The following is a 20607-nucleotide window of genomic DNA, read 5'->3' as shown; positions in this document are numbered from 1 at the left end:
TCTCTGCTTCCTGTGGGGGGGACCTAGTGGGGCAACTTCCCCGATACCCTGCCATGCACAAATAGCTATCCTAAAGGAAAAAAACTCAGCCCTTCCAAGATAATGCACTATTTTAGCCCCTTGTCAGCTACACCTCAGACACCAAATCACAGCTCCTGCTGTTTTCATGTGTTCTTATTCTAAGCCCATGTCTCACAGGCAACTAGTCACTATTTAATCAGTAACTCAGTTTGGTAAAGAAGAAAAGTCTTTGAACTGTCATCTCCAGTTATCCCATCAAAGATTTTCCTTTCAAGGAAGTTTCCACAGCCAGTCCTCTCTCTGGATCAGTGCAAGTTTGCAGAAAGAAACAAAGTTCCTCCATCAGCACTTATACAGACCTGCTTAACCAGCAGTAGTTAGGAGCCAATGCACCAATTAAACCATTCATGATCTACAAAGAGAGAGAATCAAACTCCTCTCCTTCCCTGTTACCAGCTAAGTTAACTTTCCCCTCCTCTATACTCTTTTAGCATTTGTCTGGTATTTCTGGCCCATTAATCCATCAGATTTAATCTGCTTGTTATTTTCCCACTAGGCTGTGGCAAACAATGCAACTAACAAAGGGATCCAGTTAGTACCAGCAGGAGCATGCAGCTTGTTTTGTACCCATTCACCTCCGGCATCCTTCTTCCCGCAGCCCCAGTCTCGTGCCCATCACTTGGGCTAAAGATAAGATTTGTGACACACTGAAAATTCACATCAATTTATTTTACAAGAAAGCTGTAGAAAAGTGACAATTCTCCCTCTTTACCAAGCAGAATTGTAACCTCACTGGAGAACTCAGCTACCACATACAGAAAAACTGCCAGAAAGACTGAGCTAGGCCTTGAATGGATGGAGAGATGCTACAATTGAGGTTAATAAGAAACTTTTAGAGTCATCCTTATTTCCACTGTCATATGCTTGCATCTAGTCTCCTACCAACACAAGACAGGTCCAGTGCAGCACCAAATACAAGGTCCTTGTTAAAAAATATGTTGTACAGCTGGGATAACAGCTTCCCATACTGTTCTGGCTCCAAACTTCAGCTGAGCAGCTTTTTCCGTGAGTAAGTTCTGCTAAGGGGACGCTTCCTGGAAGCCATGATGTGGAATGGAGACAACTCCTGGTTGGCAGTAATTTGGAAGGCATCAGATTCCTCTTCTACAAAACAGAAAGAAGAAATTAAAGACACAGTTTGTCAAAGTTTACTGGTGACTTCAAGAAGCCAAGTGCCACCTGGGAACAGCAAGAACAGTATGCTGCACTTCCTACTAAGCTACTTGTTCTTCACAGGTACCCTCGCTCCCTTCCAAATTTCCCAGTCCATGCCACGTTTCTTGGAAGCGTGTGAGATGGAGACACTGAATACAGAAGTGGCAGATACAGCCACATGCTTTCTGCACAAAGAACAATCCCTGGCAGAGCATGCTTTTGTTCTCATTTAGTTGCATGCAAGCGGAGAGCACACCTAATCTTGCTCAAGGCCAGCCTTTCCTTACAGCGCAGGGGGTTACCTTGAACACGCTTTCTCCAAGATGACGATGTCTGTCCTTGGCACAGGAGTGGAGACTGGGTCAGTGCTAGAAGGCTGCTAGTAGAGAGCACGCTCTTCACTGGTGGAGTTGAACCTGGAGGAACACAGTGAGAATGTGCAGCAAACTGCCAACTCCAGAGTGCTTTCAGCTAAGACTCATACATAGCCTTTATTCTGCCTCGAAACTTCCATCAGTACAAGTGATAAATTCAGCGTATCTGAAACAAAATCCAGGCTGGCACAATGGGTTTCTGGCATCAAGAAAGGTAAACAGCAGTCTGGATTTAGCTCTTAGCGCATTTTATTTTCTTAGGTGGTTTAACAGCAAAGCACTTCACTCATATTAAACTGTTACTCTTCCTGGAAGAAAACTGTTGTTATAACCATGATGGTCTGTAAATACAAAACCAAGGTCGGTAGGTATACGAAGTCTCTTACAGGACCAGCTTAAGGCTGAATACTGCTATTATTTCATGTCCTGAATATGGACTAACTTTGCTTTAAAGTTTGCCCATTTTTCTCAGTGATACCTGTTGATAGAGGTGACTCAGTGATACACTACTTCTGTATACAAACCTTTCCTCGCAAGAGAAAGCGGATACTGAAGCTTAATGCTTCAGGGCATGCAATGACTATAGAACATCTGCTACACTCTCCTGTAACATGTAATTTCTGGAACAATACTAGTTTTAAGTATTTGAAATTCGCAAGGCCTTGCTTACAGAGCCAAGACAGCTTGTTTCACCACGGTCAGCTGAATCATCTGTACCCACACCAAAATCAAAGAGGCAGTTTAAACTTAAACACCTACCAATACATTACTGCTAGCAAGGCAGGAATTTCTGATACCCACTTTCAACGGGCCCACCACCACAGGCAGATAGAACTGGGGCACCAATAAATACCAGCATCCCCAGGACTAACTCCCATAAGGCTCCAGTCTATACTGAAGCAGCCAAGCTTTAGACTTAAGGACATTTAACTTCAGTGCTAGATGCTGGGCAGAAACAGCTAGCAGCATCAACAAAAACCCAAATAAATAGCCTGGTCTAATTTCAACATGTATTGCTATAGAAGAGCTATCATTTCCCTCAAGTCACAGTTTGCATTTCACTCTGCACTGTTGATACCTTACACCACATGTTTATTCACTCCTGAGTTCTCGTTATTTACAAGACAACAGTTGGATGCAATTGTGATCCTCCCTACCCAGGTTCTCAAACTCTCTTTTTAATTCCTTCAGCCTCCCGCTCCTTCATATTTCTCTGATCCCATTATTAATATGCCATTGATTAGCTCCTCACATCCAGTCTGCCTCTCTACATAATTAACCTCCATGGCATTTACAAACCACTTTTCCCCTCTACCTCATTCTCCCTCAGATAGTCAGACAGAAAATAGTTGTGTTCCTGCTTTTTGTCTACCCACATTTTTAACCATCCCTGAATTTCAGGGGAGTGTCACTCATGCCACTTAGTTACCTGACAAAAGGAAGACATCATCATCCCCTACACAGCTGTACTGCTCAGGAGTTATGAGCACACATGCTCCTGGTTCCTCAGGAAGTACAGAGTCTGTCCTTGATTTGCTTCTGTTGCCCTCATCTGTGGAAAAGCCAGTGAGATCCAGGTTGCACCTATCTCTTGGCATCATGATCTTGCAAGATCTCTTGGCATCATGACTCTCCTCCTTTTCTGGTGATAGACACGTAAAGACCCGCTTCCGCGATTTCAAGCCAAATGTTCCCATGGTAGAGTCCTCATCAGCCCTGGGTTCAGGGTCACTAGGAGAGACCTGATCCTGGAGCCTGTAAATCCCTTCCATTTCAAATTCTCCAAGAGTATTTGTTACTTTGCTGCTACAATGCTCCAAGATCTCAATCTCTCCTTCTCTGCCTGTTGACATTCTCTTCTGTTCATCAGTATTTTTCTCACTTTGAGTGTTAGCAGTGCTGCCTGCTGCTCTCTTTCTCCGAGGCCAATCATTGATAGCATCGGGGGTAGTCTTCCCCTTCTGCTTTGGAGAAGGTGTCTGGGGAACTCCTGCCTCTAAGGGGGATGGGGAGGTGACATTAGAGGCACAGCTTGTTGGGGTGTATGACTGGCATATATAGGTCTGTCCTCCACCTTTCCCAGGTGTACTGTGGAAAGAGCGAAAGCAGGACGGTGAAACACAGGCAGCTGCTAGCTTTCCCGGGTGCTTGCTACACCAGGTCATAGAAAGATCACCAAAGTGGCTTTCTCCTCCCTTGGGTTTGCTGGCACTTGCTTCAGGTTGAGCTTCCAACAATGAGCAAGAGCCTATTTTCTTAATGCGAAGTTTGGGCAGGCCTGAAGCTTGCATTTCAAGTTCAACTTCATACGCTGGTGGGCTAGCAGAAGGTAGTTTGCAACGACTTTTAGGAGTAGAGAACTTGGCTAGAAGTTGAGGATCTCCCATTCGTGCAGCAGCTTCCCGCTGTCTCCTGTCTGCAGTGCAGCGTAAAGAATAGGCAGGAGCAGACTTTGGCATAGGAGGTGAGGTATTCAGGGCAAATCTGGAGTGTCTCTTAAGACTTGGAGCCTTCAACCCCATATATTCTTCTCTCAGCAGGGTTCTTGGCTCCAAGTCACCACTAACTGTTTGAGAACCACTTAGGAAGGACTCACAGGTGTTTGCACAGGAGTTCCCCTCCTTAACCAATTGCTCACATTCTCTCTCAGCATTCTGTGCATGCCCTCCAGCAGAAGGCTTTGGAGACAAATGTTTTTCCAAGTTTTCCAAGTCCTCTCTTGGACAAGATTTTTGTGACACTACATCCATCTGTTTATTTTTGTCTGATACAGGGGTATTTTCAGTAACTTGGGACTGACAAAGCTGGAGGCTTTCTACAGAAGAGTTACCACCACTACCACTATGATTGTCCTTATTTTCAGAAGGCGTCGCACATGCAAGCGTGAGGTTCTCTCCTCCAGAATTTAGTTCACATTGGACCTGCTCGGATGTGTGAAGCATGGACCTCAGCGGAGTGCCAGTAATACCTGGAGATTTTTGAACGGAGGATTTAGATGCACTAAGCTCCCAGTCAGACTCCCTAGCCTGTGCATGGGAAGGAGAGCAGACTGCCACAGTGTTTGTGGAACTCTCATGGAAAGAAGAGCTGAAGAGAGGCTCTAGCCTCACAGTGAGCTGCGATATTTCTGCACTCAGTAGGCTGCTACATAATTTTGAACTTGGTTCCTCAGGTTTCCTGGGAGTACTTTTAGTTGCTTGAGATAACAGATCTGACTGCACCTGAATTTCCTTTGGGAGGATTTGCCTCCGCGTACCAACTGGAGATGCTAATTTTGAGAGGAATCTCAAGGAACGTCTTGGAGTTTGTAGTTCTGTAAAACATCTTTCCTGGACAGCAGAAGGGGAAGCAGCAGCTGGATTTGAATCTATCAGAGGTAATAATGAGGCACCCAGCACAGCGAATCCTTCATGTTCTGGTATTTGTAATCCAGCCTCTTTGCAAGGAGGGGAAAGTCTTTCTGCTGGAGAACAATCCTTAGAAGTTACTTGCAGTGAGTGAACCCTTTTGCTTTCAGTTAACACAGATGGTGACTTGACCCTTTGTACAGGATCAGAAAAGTACTTTCCCAAACATTTAGCTGCAGTCTGCTTAGCAGCTGGACTTTTGCCAGGAGTCTTCTCCAGCTTCTGTGGTGTCCTGTGGAGAATGCGAGGTGATCTCCTTAGTGGCTTACTGGCAGAATTCAGTGGCTTCTGAGCACATTTACGAGGTGTTTTTCTGGGAGTCTGCAGGGAAGAGAAAAAAAAAAAAAAAAAAAAGTCATTCTTGTTCTATTCCAGCAGTATTATCTACCCATCTTAATATTTACTTCTCAAGATTTAAAACACAAAAACTCATTTGATTAGACTTAACAGAAACACTAAATTTAAGATGTGTAGGTTCCACTAAACATGAAGAAAAGAGTGACAGGAAGAAAGAGAGAGAGGTAAGTGTTTTCTACCTGACAGGCAGTCAGCTCCTCTAAGCGTAAGGAATCTTTTCTTGTTCTCCTCCTTCCAGGTGAATGCTTCACTGCAGGACTACACGGGTCAATGACTGCACCAAAGAAAAACCTCTTGGGAGTCTGGACAGTGCGGCTCTCTGCATGCCGCTTAACACCTACAAAGTGGAAGAGTACAATTCAACAGTAAGTAACCTGCCACAAACAATTGTCTCAATCACTTCAGATGTACGGGCAAGTAGTGTACAAAGCCTATAGACCTGGCATGTGCTTTTCTAGTCAAATATTAAAGCTTCACCAGAATTACTGTTATTTCCCAATATGAAACTCACATCCATCTGTAGAAAGAATGCTCTAGCTGGAAAAAAAAAAAGAAGTACAAAATAGCTCAGCTTCTTATTCTATTTATAGCTTATAGCTTAAGAAGTTCTGGTTCATGACTACAGATTCTAGTAAGTACAATATAAAAAATTAAATGTCACCATTTATAGCTGATAATCCTACTGAGAAAGCCAGCAAAGAAGATGCCATCAGTCGTTCCTTTATGATGCCACAGAGTAGACAAAGTAAGCTTTAGGATTTCTGTCTCATACTTCACAGGGATTTCACTGCATTTAAGGAATGCAGACTGACAATCAGTGGTATTCTGTTAGATGGGCCTGACTGGTTTCTGAAGTTGGCAGTGTATTCATCATAGAAATAGCTGCTGTACCCTCCTCCAGATTCAGATTCCAAATTAAAAAATAATTACTGGGGATGAATTTCTGTCTACAAAAGATATTACATGATAGCTCTTAGCTTCTTACAGGTGTCTTGTAGAGCCAAATCAAATCAAACTTCCATGCAGCTTTTCAGATCAGCAGTATCAGTCTGCTCAAATCCCATTCAGTACCTTCTCCATCCTGCAGTGTACAGCTCTCCTCTTCTTGTCCCCAGTGGACCCGCTGTGAATTTTGTGAGCTCGGCTGTGTAGTGGAATAGAACACACCAGAGCAGGTCCTACTCAGAGACAGCTGTTTGATGCGTGGGCTTCTTCTCAAACCTGCTTCTAAAAAAGGTAAGGATATTGGAGACTGAACCTTCTCTCTCCCTCAACAATGAGGACATTTGCAGGAATAGGTCACAACTGAAAAGAACACACTCTAAGAAATAATTTCCATACAGCTAACTAGCTCATGTAGGGAGGCAAGCACATGAAGAAGAAAGCTTCAGCTTTCTCGGGGATCTGGAATATTAATGCATGCAAATCTCCTTCCAAATCATGATGCCCCCTCCTCCAAGTCATGATAATTCTCATCCCTCTCTATCAATTATACAGAAAGAAATACTAGAAAAGCTATGTTCAATTCAAGTTATACCCAGGTTTATTTAATTCTTTTATTTAATTCTCCTGCTTCTCTTTACTAGAGTTTTCATGTTCCTGCTTGCCCAACTATGTTGTTTTCTTCTTCCTTCCTGGGGACAGAAACAACAGTAGCCAACATAACAGAGAGACTCCACAGAGCCAGGTGGCCATCTATTACAGTAGAAATCAGAGCAGTGTTAGAGTCACAGCACAACATGTTGAAGTTACATTAAAAACCCTGCATGTGCTGGTTTGACAGTAACTATAACAGCTCAGAATTTTGTTCACCCTCAAAGTCCTTCAAGTATTTTCATTTAAAAGAGTTATGAAAAAAGGGTAGATAGCAACTTCTACTATACAGGGTTGTCAAAGCAGCAAGTAGCAAGTTTTTCTATCAGAGGAGGCTGTGCTCCATCAACAGATTAGTACAATACTTTTGTACTGACTATTTATGAATTACCTAACTTGAAGCATGTTCATCTTATGAGCTACAACACAGCAAAACCACCCTTCCAAAAAAAATCAGTGCTTACCATTTATGGCCTTCTCTGGAGATTCTTCTACAACACCACTGCCACAACCTGGATCAGAAGACCTTGAGAAAGAGCAGACATTTTGAACTTCGCATACTGTTCATATTTACAAAACCAGAACTTACCACATAGACTAAAAAGCAGTACTCTATTCTACAACAATGTATTGCTGTGGGGGCTGCTCTAAATGAGCAATTAGAAAGCACTTTGCCTCCCATTAACATATGATTGAGTGTGAGTAACTGTCTAGCTGTTCTACATGGAAGTAAATGCTAAATTTCAGCCTGGAGTCCACAAAATACAGCACAGGCCTTTTCTTCAGAAGCCCTCAAACCAGCAACCAAACCTAAACAGAAGTTAGCTGCAGGAATTAAAGCACCCTAACTTACACAATGAAGCAAGTAGTACTTCTCCCCACTCAGACAACAGAACTTAGCCTCCACTGGTTCTCTTACTGCCTTAGGTGACGATGACACATTGACCACAAAGAAGATACCTGGCTCTTGTGCTTACAGCCATTAAGGAAACATCTAATACTTCCTGAAGAAATTCAGAAAGAGCTTACTTACCGGCCTTTGATCTGCCTGTGTAGTAGTCTCCTGGAGACCTGCTTATGTAGTGGTGTTTCTGCAACTCTCTTGGTCAATAACTTGCGATGATCTAAAAATCAAGCAAGAGCTAAAACATCACACAATTATAAAGCAGTTATAACAAATACAGTTGTGTATAGGCTTCAGTTTAAGAATGACAGCCAATATAGAATCATTGTGCATGAATCTCCCAGCACTCACAAGCTATAATCATTTCAGAGTCCAGTGTCTATGCTTCCTTCCCACCCCTTCAATATTAATAGTACTGACTTTGCATCAGACATGATTAACCTACTGAGATAACTTTCACTCCTCAATTTTTCCTTCATAAATCCTTTTTGAATCAAGCATTCTTAACAGTTTTCTTTAAGTAAAGAGTTCAGTAAAAAAAATAGGTTTCAGTTTCAATATTCTATTCACCCTCCAAACACCACAGCAATGATCTAAAGTATTTTCTCCATCATTAATTGTTTCATAGAACTGAGGACATAAGAATAGAAATTTTAGCAAAATCTCTTCCACAACAATCCTATGTGCACAAGTCATGTCCTACCTTTAGTGCCTTCATCAGCGCATTTGTATCTTAAGCCCTCCACAGCAGATACCGAGTGGCTTCTAGGCATTCTCTTCGTAGACCTTTTTGATGGTGAAAGTATCTCTTCATTGAAGAGGTTCCTCCTTACCTTTGTAACCTCTGTGAGGCAAGACAAAGCAAGAAATTATCAGATTAAAAGGAAAAGAGGGGGAATATCACATAGCAGCATAGAAAAACGACTTTTTAGAGGCCACAAAGGATTGAAAAGTTGTTTTTCTGCTACTGGAACATGTCCTCCTCTAAACCCATCCTGGACTTCTCTGACAAATTTGCATTATTTCAGCAATAAGCTACAAGCAGATGCCATAGCAGAAAAAGCAGCCAGCATCCAAACTGAAGCAACATTAAGTGAGCTACAAAAATCTCAGCTGAAGCACATGTTTGATTGAGAACGCATGTGGGATTTAACTTTATTTTATTAAGTATTTTGCAGAGAGATATCCTGTTTTCAGATATAGGAGTTCACTCTGGTCCTCATTTTCTTTTCAGGACAGAGAAGACAGAAATAATTGCAAGATTCACAGAAGAATGGAAAGGTCTTCCTCTCAGGATACACAATTTAAATTTTCTGCATGTGAGCACACACAGAATACAGGAATTATTTTTTCCTCAACATTTTTGCAGAATTCAGCAAAACTTCCTCCAGATATCCAGCACGCTTCAGCATAATTTCATCATAGCTCACTAAAATTTACGGGGAGAATGTGTGCTGAAGACGCACCTTTCCATGGAAAAGCTAGAAGTCAATATACCTTGCACTGCTTCTTTCTGCAACAATGGTATCTGTTGGGACTTCTCAGCAGCAAGGTAAGAATGCAAGTTCTCCTGAAACAAAAAATAAATTAGTTTCACCAGCAGTTTAATGTTATATTTAACTATTATGAATATTAACTGTAAGCTCTGAACCATACATTATTTTAACTTCTCCTTCAAAGCAATTTTGATCTCTGTACAGCTGAGCACTGGGTTTGGCTGGAAGAGAGGTAATTTCCTCACAGTAGCCAGTATGAGGCCACACTTTGGATTTGTGCTGGAAACAGTGTGGATAATACAGGGAAATTTTTGTTATTGCTGAACAGTGCTTACACAGTCAAGGCCTTTTCTGCCTCCCACATCACCCCACCAGCGGGCGGTGCACAAGAAGTCGGGAGGGGACACAGCTGGGACAGCTGACCAAAGGGATATTCCACACCATACAATGTCACGCTCAGCATATAAAGCTGGGGGAAAAGACGGAGGAAGGGGGGACATTCAGAGTTACGGGTTTGCCTTCCCAAATAACCGTTATGTGTGATGGACCCCTGCTTACCTGGAGATGACTGAACACCTGCCTGCCAGTGGGAAGCAGCAAATGAACTCCTTGTTTTGCTTTGCTTGCATGCGTGGCTTTTGCTTTACCTATTAACCTGTCTTTATCTCAACCCAGGAGTTCTCATCTTTATCTTTACAATTCTCTCTCCCATCCCAGTGGTGGGGAGTGAGCAAGCAGCTGTGCAGTGCTTAGTTGCCAGCTGGGGCTAAACCACAACAAGCTGATACAGGGCATACTTACTAAGTGAATACAGGGCAACAGATTTTGCACTCAGGTGTCACTTCACAACATTGCTGCAGCCCTGCAGAAGCAACCCACCCAATCCTTTTGGAAGAGTTTTACCTTTCTGATGGGATTCTTGGCTATCTTGGGAATCTCAATTTGACGCAAGTTCTGTGGTGCTTCTGTCATGCTCCTGTGTCTGGCTAATATGTTATTCCTTTAGAAAGTATACAAAAATTAAGATTAGAAGCATAGTTATCGACCTAATGACAATTAAACTTAGGTTTGACTCTAGAGAAAATCTTTACCTACATTCAGATTTTGATACTTCACTTCTGTTACAACATTGAAAGATTACTTGCACTATAAATAGCTACATCTAACTTTAAGATCAGTATTAAAACTTATTTCACAATTTGCTAAAACGTACACAGGATCCCCAGAGGTCTACAGTAAATCACAGTTAACTTTAACAATACAGGATCACCTGCTGCACAGTAGAACATCCTCTTCCTCTCATGGAAGATGCTCATGAACTCTACTTGTGCATAAGATACACATATAGAATCAAGATTACACTTCCATATAGTTAACAATGGCAAGTTAAAATGAAAAATGGGAGCCCTTAATATTTCTGTCAGGCTTGCAGAACTATCAGCAGGTGTCAGCCTGCCCAAACTAGCTATCTAGCAATAGAAACAAAGGTGACTGAGCTGTAGTTTAGACAAATCCTCAGCCACAGCCCAGGCTGCAACAAGCTGCCTCCTATTTGGAATTATTACCTTCTCTTTTTGGCAGATCTGGTGCGCAGCTCCTCCAGCTGATCGCTCTCAGTTTGTAGATAAACAGTGCTAGGAGTTAAAGCAGATGATAAAGATGCTGGAAGTCCTGGAGATTTGCTATCCAGAGTCACAGAGTCATCACTGAAGAAGTCTGAAGGCAGAACAGATGCCAGCTTTGCGGGTATTTGTGTACCAAGACCATAGTAAATCTCTCCAAGGGTCTTCGGTATAGACTTCATATACCTAGAGCATCAGAGAGAATGCACATCAAATACAATCCCTCACAAAACAGTCAGTGTTTCAATCCCAAAGTTTGAACTAATTCTCTGTTCTTAAATGTCATTTAAGAAAAACCTGAAAATCATCTGGTTTTTTCAGTAGTTTATTTGCTTATTAGCTACTTTTTCTTTAATTAAGATACAAGTGTAACAAACAAAACATGTCTAAACTTCTGAAACTTACAAAGATGCAGTAAGAAAAGCTGTAGATTGCTGTTTACTCAAAAAAGACAAACAACCAAAACCACAGACCCCAGTAACACTTAAGTAATGCTAAAGAACTTACAATTCTAATATTTCCTCTAGAAACTTTGTAAGATACGCCGAGTCTTCAGTCAGACATAAAATGCGCAGCATATCTGTCACCTGGAAGAGAAAGTCAGGTGGGAAAACTGATTAAGTTGTGACAGTTGCAACACCCGATTTTTTTTTTTTTTTTTAGCAAGGAATATAAAGTGTTACAGTAAAGTCAAGAGAAAACTACAGGTTCCAGGTCTGCGTTTCTAGTGCCATCCAGAAACGCGACCTGATCTACAATTTACTTGCCTCTTCTAACAGCTGCTCCATTTCGTCAGTGTTGCTTTGGAGTGAAGGGCACTGAAGACATAACTCAAGGCGCAAAAATACCTGAAGTCGGCACCTAAGAAAACAAGTAATCATTCACTGCCTTTTTTCTGGTGGAAGCAGCATATTTACTGCAAAAGGTATGCTCAAAAAAAGCAACGGGAAGGGAAGTGGCTCCTTTTGACAGTGTAATTTGGTTAGCACTTCATTTTGGTGGCAGGGGAGATGCCTCATTTCAGATATAGGCTGCAATGTTTATTCCACAGCACATCTATATTTGCATTTAATGAAATGTTTTTACCGTGACCAGAGATTCTCCTTGGAATATCTACCCCACATAAACACTTTTCCACTTGTACAAAAAAGCCACCATTAAGAACTGCTAACCAACTCCACAGTATCTCAGAAGCTGAAGTAAACAGTGTCTCATACTCTCTGACTTTGGTCTCCTTCTGTAATCCATGCTGTTGCCTGAGCATTTTGCTGGTCTTCAGGAGATGGTTTCTGACTCTTTCCACACAGGCCACCTGCAAAGATACATAATTACAGCAAAAACTTCAAGCCTGTTCCCTGTCTGCAGGATAGGGTTTCCCTCCGCCCCCCCGCCCCCTCCTCTCTTCACCCATTCGTTTGAGAATAGCTCAAAGTTTTTTTCTCATCCTCAGGAAAAGAATTCTTTCGCTTTCAGTAGCAAAGTCACAATGACACGAGACATAGAACAACTTGTACCATGAAATCCCAGAGCAGGTCACTTACTTGCAGCTTCAGGCCTTCTTCGGTAACTATAGATTTGTTTTTCACAGTATTTTTTTTCAATTGCTCACAAGTTTACCAATTTTGGTTTCAATTAGTTACTTTAAGTCTATAAATAGTGTTAAAGACTGTAAGAAATATCTTGAACTATTTCTTTTTCCTGGAGAATTAGTAAGCCTAGATTTGCCATGTAAAGCAAAACTAGAAGATGCATCTTTTTTAAAATACAAACCTTGAATAAGTGAAATTAGAATTCAGAAAGAGGTCAACGAAAAGGAAGGACATCTGTTGTAATCTCTAGAAAAGGTGTAAATTGATAACTGGATTTTTCTACATTCTTTACAGCTACCTACAGTTTTTCACTACTGAGTCATCACAGACAGAAGTAGTTAGTGGTTGTGGTTTTGACTACATGCATAAAAACTTCAGGTACGATGAAGGAAAGGCAACCTGAAATAGCAAAAAATTTAATTTCCAGAGCAGTAACAACACTGCCCACATGCTCTTACCTACCTCTTTCTCTTTGGCATCTTGTACTTTCAAGAACATTTTAATGGCCATGATCATATTCTGGGCACACACAGATGAAAGAACTCCCTCACCAACAGCCTTCTGGTAGCTTGCAGTCAAATGGGACTGCAGTTCCTCCTCAGTTTTCAAGTCTGCAAGCAAATGGTCTAAGTTAACTAAATGCCTGTTCACCACACCTTACGAATAAAACACTCATTCCAGCTGAAGAGGGGCACAGAGAGGGTCATCAAAAGATATTTCCTCCAGCAAAGATGCATCCAGATCACAGAACACTGTCCCAGGTCCAGATGCATGACAAATGATAAGCTTAGTTCCAAGTAGATCAGGAAGCTTTCAGGTTACTGTAGCAGTCAAGAAATTCCCTTTACTTCTGCATAATTAATAAATACAGTGCTTCCCTCTAGTTATTTCAGTTAAATACAAGGAGATAATCCCTTACTGCTTTTTTCCAGATTGAAACTAACACCAGGAGTAGTTGTAAGACTAGGTTGTAAACATTTATAGAAACTGACTGGGAGAAGGGTAGACAAAATAACCACTCTGTGCCAAGCTGAAGATACAGGAATCCAAACATTGATCTGCTCCCTTGCACCTAAACTCATTATCCTTTCCACTCCCTTCCATAAAAATCACATATGACCTCCCACAAATAACAGGACTGATGACTTAACACACACCTATTGATATTTTAAGTGCCTTTTCCTTTTCTTCCACATTTTCATTCAATCTTTTTGCTGAAAGCTTCTGTGGAACCTTCTCATTCACTGTTGGTGGCACACTATCAGGTTGAAACTTCTGAGCTTTTACATTCAGTCTTGCTACATTGAGCATCTGCAAGGATCTGGACATGGTCTTCATCTTCTGCCTGACTGGAGTTCGGGGAACCCCACCTGCAACACCACAAAAGGGGGTTCTACTGTCAGACATACTTGGGCAGGAGCTCCACCCAAGGTAGAGCATAACACTGAATTCTATGTTACTGTCAAGCAAGATTAGTAACCTTCTAGTGGAAAATACGGCCCAAAAGGTTTGTATTTCTCCAAGAAGTATGTATGCAGGCAGCACAGCAGAGATCTACTTCTCTAAGGAAGTGAAAGGAAGTGAAAATTGTTGCTTTGCATAAGAACTTACATAGGTATAATCCAAAGTTACATCTATAGGAAGTAATTTTATATCACAGAAATAACTGACAGAGCAAGACTTAGGGATACAGCAGGTCAGAGTATATGCAACTGTTGTTAGTATACTGAAATGCAATGATTAAACTCTTCTAGAATAATGTTTTATTTCTCCAAATTAGAACAAAGGTTGAGAGGTTGCAATATTTACAAGTAGTTGGCGCAGTCCCTATTTCAACAACTCATGAAACTGCAGAGCTCTGCCCGCTGCTTTTTAACAGTTCTGTCAGTCACCGCGCAGCCTTGATTAGTCATTTGGGTTGTACTAAAGGACAATCCTAATGTTAATATGTAAAATATGCTGTCTCTAAATAAAAAAAAATCTACAGCATGCCACTACTCAGGAGAGTAGTGATTTAACAGATGTCATGGGTTCATGCATTAAAAAGGCCTGCTGAGAAGTCTTTATCATCTTTGACTGACAACATGCACAGAGAACCACAAAGTATACCTACGTCTTTTTTTGTCATTTCCTGGTCCAGCTGCAGCAGATATTTCACTGATTTTTCTCTGGTACAGCTCAGATAGACTTTCTGAGAGTTCTACTTCAGATTGGTCTGCATCATCCTTCCCATTAGCACAAGGAACCTGCAGGAGCCTATATAAAAGAGCCATTCAATACAGTTAAAAAAAAAAAAAAAAAAAAGATAAAAAAAGAGAGAGAGTAGGAGGAATATCCCGTGTTCCCAGTGGACAGGAAACAGGTTTTTCTAGATACCACTCTACAGCAATATAGTACAAGCAACACATGGTAGTACTTTTCCAATGCCTGGTCCTGAAAACTGTTACTTAAAAGATACAAAAAAACTCAAATCATCCTCTTAAAAGGGTCACACCAAGTTAGGAGCAAGTATAAAAAGAGTTGCCTCATGTACAGTGGATGTCCCACTGACCCAGGCCACAAAACCACACTAGCAGCCTTGTGCTAAGCTATCCTGCATTAGGCTTTTTGTTGGTTTCACTCAGCGAGCTCTTTGAAGAAAGCAGGCTTATTCATTCCTGCTAAATACCAACTGTGGAAACACAACCGCTATCTTCAGTATCTTGCAGTGGATCTTATTGTACCATAAGAAGAGCAGTCTGACATTTCCCCAAGTAGCTTAGCTCATTTTAAGTCACCTATATCACTCCTGAAACTGTCAAGATCTTAACCCACACAAGCTGCTACCCAAACATCCAGTTCCCAGTTCCTTTTATCTATACACCAAGATACAATGAAGCAAAGGCACACAGTAAACGGAGTACAGAAATAAAACACTAAGAGGAGCATTTAATTCTAGAACTCTGAGCAACGCTACTGCCACACTCCATAAAGAGGAAGCAGAAGTCCTTGATTATTACTCAGAGACATGTTTCATAAAAATACCTGAATGACTCCATCAGATCAGAGCTCGCTCCACAAGCATTCGATGCAGGGTACCATGCTTCAAGCACTGAAGGATGCCAGCCCCCTATATGGGACAGTTCCCGTTCGACCCACTCTGGTATGGGAGTTTCTTCTCCTGTGAGCAGACAGACACACAGGCCAAACAAAAAAAAAACCACATTAGAAGGAAACTAAATGAAGTGGCAGAAGGTCTCAGCCTCCACAGAGGCTCCAAAGCAGAGGTTTCCAAACCTTTGCTCCTGGAGGGGCAAATAGCCAATACATCAGGTCAGGAGACTCGTAAGAAGACTCATTCTAACAAAAAAAACAGGTGAGCTAAAGCAGCCTCCTTGCAGCCACACTCATAGGCCTTACGGGCCAGGGATGGCCTATGCGACACATTTTAGGAAACCTCATTCTAAAAACTTGTCCCCAAGCACAAGTAGCTATGCTTAATCTACAAACTGATGAAAACTAATGCTCTGCAAGCAAAACAGAAAGGCACACCAGTGCAGATTTCTGCATCACATCACAAGGGCTGAGACACAGAAGACAAGACAACATGAACAAGTGCCAAAAATGAGAGACTCCTCACCGAGGAAATCATTAGCTATAGATTTTTGCACTCCAAATCAGATCTAGAGATGATCAAAAGATTGTAAGTTTTGCATTTCCTGACACCTACCCACACTAGCCAGAGAATCTTCCACCAACGTGTCAATTTTACTCAACACACTATTCACAATATCCGGAAGGTGAAGAGCATGGTCTTGGGAAGAGTTCTCCACTACAGCTCCTTCAAGGTTGCATCGCTGAACTTCAGCAGTCTTCTCAGTACCAAGCACAGTCAGAACTGCAGTACTCTCAGAAAGTGGTGATAAAACAGCAGTGCAGGGGTACGAAGTTTTAGACAGAGATACCTCAGCAACCTACATTAAAAAAAAAAAGTTTACATTATCTAGAAATGCAAAGATCTAAGGAGTACAAATACTTTACAAACAGGTTATAGACTTACATCATCTCCTAAAGAATGTTCTAATTTTAGCTCCAAATGAGGTATTTTCAGTACAACAAATACCATTATTATTGTCTTCACAACGTGATACACTATCACTCCTTTTGTCACAGCTCATTTCAGAATAGAAATTAGTTTGAGGCAAAGAGAAAGATTTACCATGTGCAGTTCTTCAGTCACTAGATTCCTTAACAGCTGATGAAACAGTGACCTCTTACATTCTGCCTGCTCAGCCTGTGAGTTCTGCAGTATCCAGCTCTCCGTGAGAAAGTGGCCAGCCTGCACCAAGCTCCAACTCGTCAAGCTGCCTTTCAGGACAATGTTGACTGGACCATGCAGTTGTCTTTGGCTCGTGGCGAGGGGTTCCAGGATCACAGCACAGCTTTCCTGCTTCTTTCCTCCTGTGCAAGGATAAGATAAAGCAAAAGTCCTAAAGCAAGTAAAATGGGTTTTTCATCTAGATGAAGAGACAACTTCAATGGAGAAAAAAAAAAAAGTTCTGAGATTAAACTGGGAACAGCTCTACAGTAAGTGTATTACAGAACTGACCTCCTCCCCAAGCTCTCAAGAAGGAGCTGCATGCACAAAGGGGACACTTAAAGAGCCAATGCACACTGCATGTTGCTTTTAAAGCAAATCTGCTTCCTTTTGAAGGGGCTTTTGGGCTTTTTATTTGTGTTCTTAGCTTCAGTTTAGCTAAAGTGAGACAGAGCATGTATAAGAAAAGGGTGTACACCTATATAAGGTGGGACCAGCAAATAGCTCTTCATGCATCCAAAGCTCTGGAAGCATGGAAAACTGAAGAGACTAAATCAGAAATATGGGCTAATAGCTCTCATATCAGAGAAACTAGAGCACATGCAGGACTGTTGGTTTTTAAGCTTAGGCTCTTAAATATCTGAAGTTACTTCTGTGCATACTGTTCACAAGGGAAGCTCACCAAGAACCCTGCATGAGAGATCACAGTTACTACTATGCACATCCATCTTTTTTTTTTATTATTATTACCAGGCATGCTGAGAAACAATGTTCCTTCTTGCTGAGGGAATACTGCTTGAAATACAGAGGGCTTCGAGAACAAGCAGTTCAAAGTCGCGTCCAACGGCAGAAGCATGGTCCAAGGCACAGTCTGTGGGGAACCTGAGTCTCCAAGAAAGCCACAAGCAAGATCTGCCCTGTGGTGACTCAGACACTGCACTAAGGTTTCAGCTGACAAAATGGTGCCTCCCGTCTGACAAATCAGTTCAAACATTGTCCAGTATCCAGCATGATCTGGGGATTCGATCAACTGAAATAAAGTAACAGAGGTCTCAAGTTAATGTTCATCCAAACAAAAAAGACTGCCAGAAAAGCCAGCACATGAAATGTATACAAAGCATCTAAACACAGGGCTTTCCAAGTGTTTTTATGGACTTAATCAGCCATCACAGGAACCCAATAAAGAAAATACTACTCCTACTTAATTAAGAAGTAGGCAATATTTTCAAGATGGGGTTTCTGAATCTGGTATCTAGACACCTGAACTATCAGATTGCTCATTTGCAATCCTGAACAGCTGTAATTCCCACCTAACTCAAAGCACAAGATGACCCATCAATAAACACGGTACAGTTACTCAGTGGCACATATCTCAGCCTCCACGTGAACAACTACCATTCCAGTTTTCAGTCCCTTGCTGAACAAGATTACGTGGCACTAACTGAGGACTTTTCCCTACCACTTAAATACTACAGCATAAAACTGCTCTCCCTTCTTATGTGGGAGGGTGGCATAGAAGATGGTCTGCCAGTACACACAGCTGAAAGCTGTGCAATCGCATTACCTGAGACCACTCGGCAGTGTCCACCCAGAACAGCGTGATCTTCTGGTCCGCAATCAACTCCTGGACACTCTTGGGCAGGAGTTTCTCTGCCAGCTCCTGAGCCGTGGGCGGCTCACGAGGGGAGGAAGGGGCGTCGCTGCCCCACACGAACTGCCGCAGCTCCCTCCTCGAGTGGGGACAGGGGGAGAAGAGGAAGACGGCGTTCACAAAGCCCTCGGGGGGCGCCTGGCTCTCCAGGGGCTCCCTGGCGGCGAGCCCCGTCCTCCGGCTCCTGCGGAGCGGCTTGGCGGGGGATGCGATCTCCGGACGGTCCCACTGGAAGTCGAGGAGCGTCTCCTTCAGGCCGTTATGGGTGAGGGCGGCGCGGGGCGCCGGCCCGGGCAGGACAGCGGCCGGTCCCCGGGTCCCGAACCGCTCCGCCAGCTCGTCCTCGAAGCGGGCCCAGGCGCGGGGCCCCGGCGGGCGGAAGCCGCCGCCCCGCGAGGCCCCACCGCGCCCCCCGAGCGAGTCGAAGAACCTGAAGGCCCAGCGGAGGCGGGGCAAGCCGAAGCGGCAGCCCAGGTGGTTGAGGAGCCGCAGGGCGCCGCGCTGGAGCCGCGCCCGCCGCCCCGGGCTGGCGACGTCCAGCAGGAACACCACGCTGTGCGAGCACGCCATGGCGCCCGCCCGCCCGCCGCCTCACGACGGCCCAACCGCCACCCGCTCAGAGCGCGCCCGCCGCCATCGCCCGGTACAACCGCTGGCGCCTTCGCCTCCTGCGCCCTGATTGGCTGCCGCCGAGCGCCTGCCCCCTTCCAGTCGTCGCTCCCCCATTGGCCCGCGGCGTCGGCAGCTGCGTGGTGAGCCTGCGCAGTGCGGCGCCCGCGCTGGCGTTGGGCGGGGGAAAGAAGGGAGGAGCGGCCCCGGCTGTTCGAGCAGAGCTCTCTGTTGATTGGTCGGCCGCGGCGCGTGTGCGGGGGAGCGCGGCATTCTATTGGCGAGAGATCGTGACGAAACTAGAGGGCGGGGCCAGCGCCCGGACCGAGCCGATTGGCCGCCGCCGCCAATTTAAAATTTAAAGCCGGCAGGGGGCGCGTGACCATGGCGTCATTTCTTACCTCTCCCTTCATTGGGCGTAAAGGCGGTGATGCCGCGATGACGTCATCACCGCGGCCTCACTGAGGCGGGCCGGGGGAGCCCAGAGAGCGGGCGGGGCGGGCAGCGCAGCCCCGGGGCTGGGCCGCGGGAGTTCCCGGTCCGGGCCGCCCCGCGGAGGCCGCGGCTCGCCGCTAGAGGTCAACGCCCGCTCGCAAAGCGGCCCCTCTGCAGCCCCGACACCCACCGGCCGTGCCCAGGGCAGGAGGGACCGGGACAGGGACGGGCAGAGGTCCTGCAGAGCCGGGGAGGTGTCACCCCAGGGCTCACCCCCTCCCTGAGGCTCCCCGGGGGACAGGAAGGCCAACGCAGGGCCCATATGGGCGACAAGGTGTGGGGTCAGGGCGCTGGGCAGGGGCTGGCCTCTGGGGAGGTGGAGGACGAAGACCCTGGGTTGTCATCAACCGCCGTGTCCCTGAGCATCGTCTCCCTGCAGGTCCTGGAGCACATCCTGCCCCACGGGTGCCGGCACTCGAGCTGTGACCAAGTGTGGATGGATCACACTGGGTAACGGGGAGGAGGATCCCTGCAGACCAGAGCTGCCCGCGTGTCTATGCCACCCTTCTCTCCAGAGCTTGAATGCCCCAGCCTAAACTAGCATCACCAGCAGCCAGTCATATTTATAAACCAACAGAGGCAAGCGGGCAGTAAACCACCCATTCGGCTTTGTTGGTGACTATGGACGCAAGCGGGTTTAATGAGCTGGAACGAGGGGCTGATCCACTTGAGTGCCCAGGAGAAACCTGCCACCAAGAGCAAGGGAAGGACACCAGCTCTCCCTGGCTGAACGAGTGGCGGGAAGCCTGTGGTCTTGGGGATGCAGGCTCCTTGGGGAGCCGTGGGTCCCTCCGCCTGGCTGGGGGTTGCTTTTGGCCCCATAAGACATCTCGTGCTGCTTGTCAATACCTCACTCACCTGTATGAGCCCTGAAGAAGAGCCAACCCAGTTGTGTTCCCGCTTCCATTGCCCGGCTGCTGGCATCCAGCCCAGCAGCCCGCCGAGGACACTTAGCAGAGTGTGACCAAAACCTGCCT

At 44.5% G+C, this 20607-nt stretch overlaps 1 protein-coding gene across 2 annotated transcripts; it reads right to left on the bottom strand.

Moving 5' to 3' along the window:
* Positions 1 to 729: 729 nt before the first annotated feature.
* Positions 730 to 19096, bottom strand: TICRR (TOPBP1 interacting checkpoint and replication regulator). 2 transcript variants are annotated; one of them, XM_086757607.1, is made up of 22 exons: positions 18440 to 19096; positions 17626 to 17905; positions 16777 to 17018; positions 16288 to 16531; positions 15603 to 15738; positions 14692 to 14834; positions 13736 to 13948; positions 13041 to 13189; positions 12207 to 12301; positions 11757 to 11850; positions 11497 to 11576; positions 10933 to 11175; positions 10271 to 10367; positions 9369 to 9441; positions 8575 to 8715; positions 8001 to 8091; positions 7432 to 7493; positions 6446 to 6601; positions 5554 to 5711; positions 3040 to 5338; positions 1539 to 1652; positions 730 to 1185 (listed from the first exon to the last, which is right to left on the bottom strand). In XM_086757607.1, the coding sequence occupies exons 1-22, from the start codon at positions 19094 to 19096 to the stop codon at positions 1067 to 1069; spliced, it is 5886 nt and encodes a 1961-aa protein (XP_086613733.1). In that variant the 3' UTR covers positions 730 to 1066. The 2 variants fall into 2 exon arrangements, with proteins under 2 accessions (XP_086613733.1, XP_086613734.1); XM_086757608.1 differs by having other exon boundaries at positions 16777 to 17015.
* Positions 19097 to 20607: the final 1511 nt, after the last annotated feature.

The sequence above is a fragment of the Chlamydotis macqueenii genome, chromosome 12 (genome assembly GCF_036417535.1).
Source record: "Chlamydotis macqueenii isolate bChlMac1 chromosome 12, bChlMac1.mat, whole genome shotgun sequence".
Classification (NCBI taxonomy): Eukaryota; Metazoa; Chordata; class Aves; order Otidiformes; family Otididae; genus Chlamydotis; species Chlamydotis macqueenii.
This window is presented reverse-complemented; position numbering and strand designations above follow the sequence as displayed.

Excerpts from the sequence above, each read along its gene's own strand:
- TICRR (XM_086757607.1), bottom strand. The coding sequence starts at position 19,096 with ATGGCGTGCTCGCACAGCGTGGTGTTCCTGCTGGACGTCGCCAGCCCG. Across the intron at positions 5,712-6,445 it reads TACACTGCAGGATGGAGAAG|GTGTTAAGCGGCATGCAGAG; the intron begins GTACTGAATGGG and ends TCCACTTTGTAG. Across the intron at positions 1,653-3,039 it reads TGATGTCTTCCTTTTGTCAG|GTTCAACTCCACCAGTGAAG; the intron begins GTAACTAAGTGG and ends GTGTTCCTCCAG.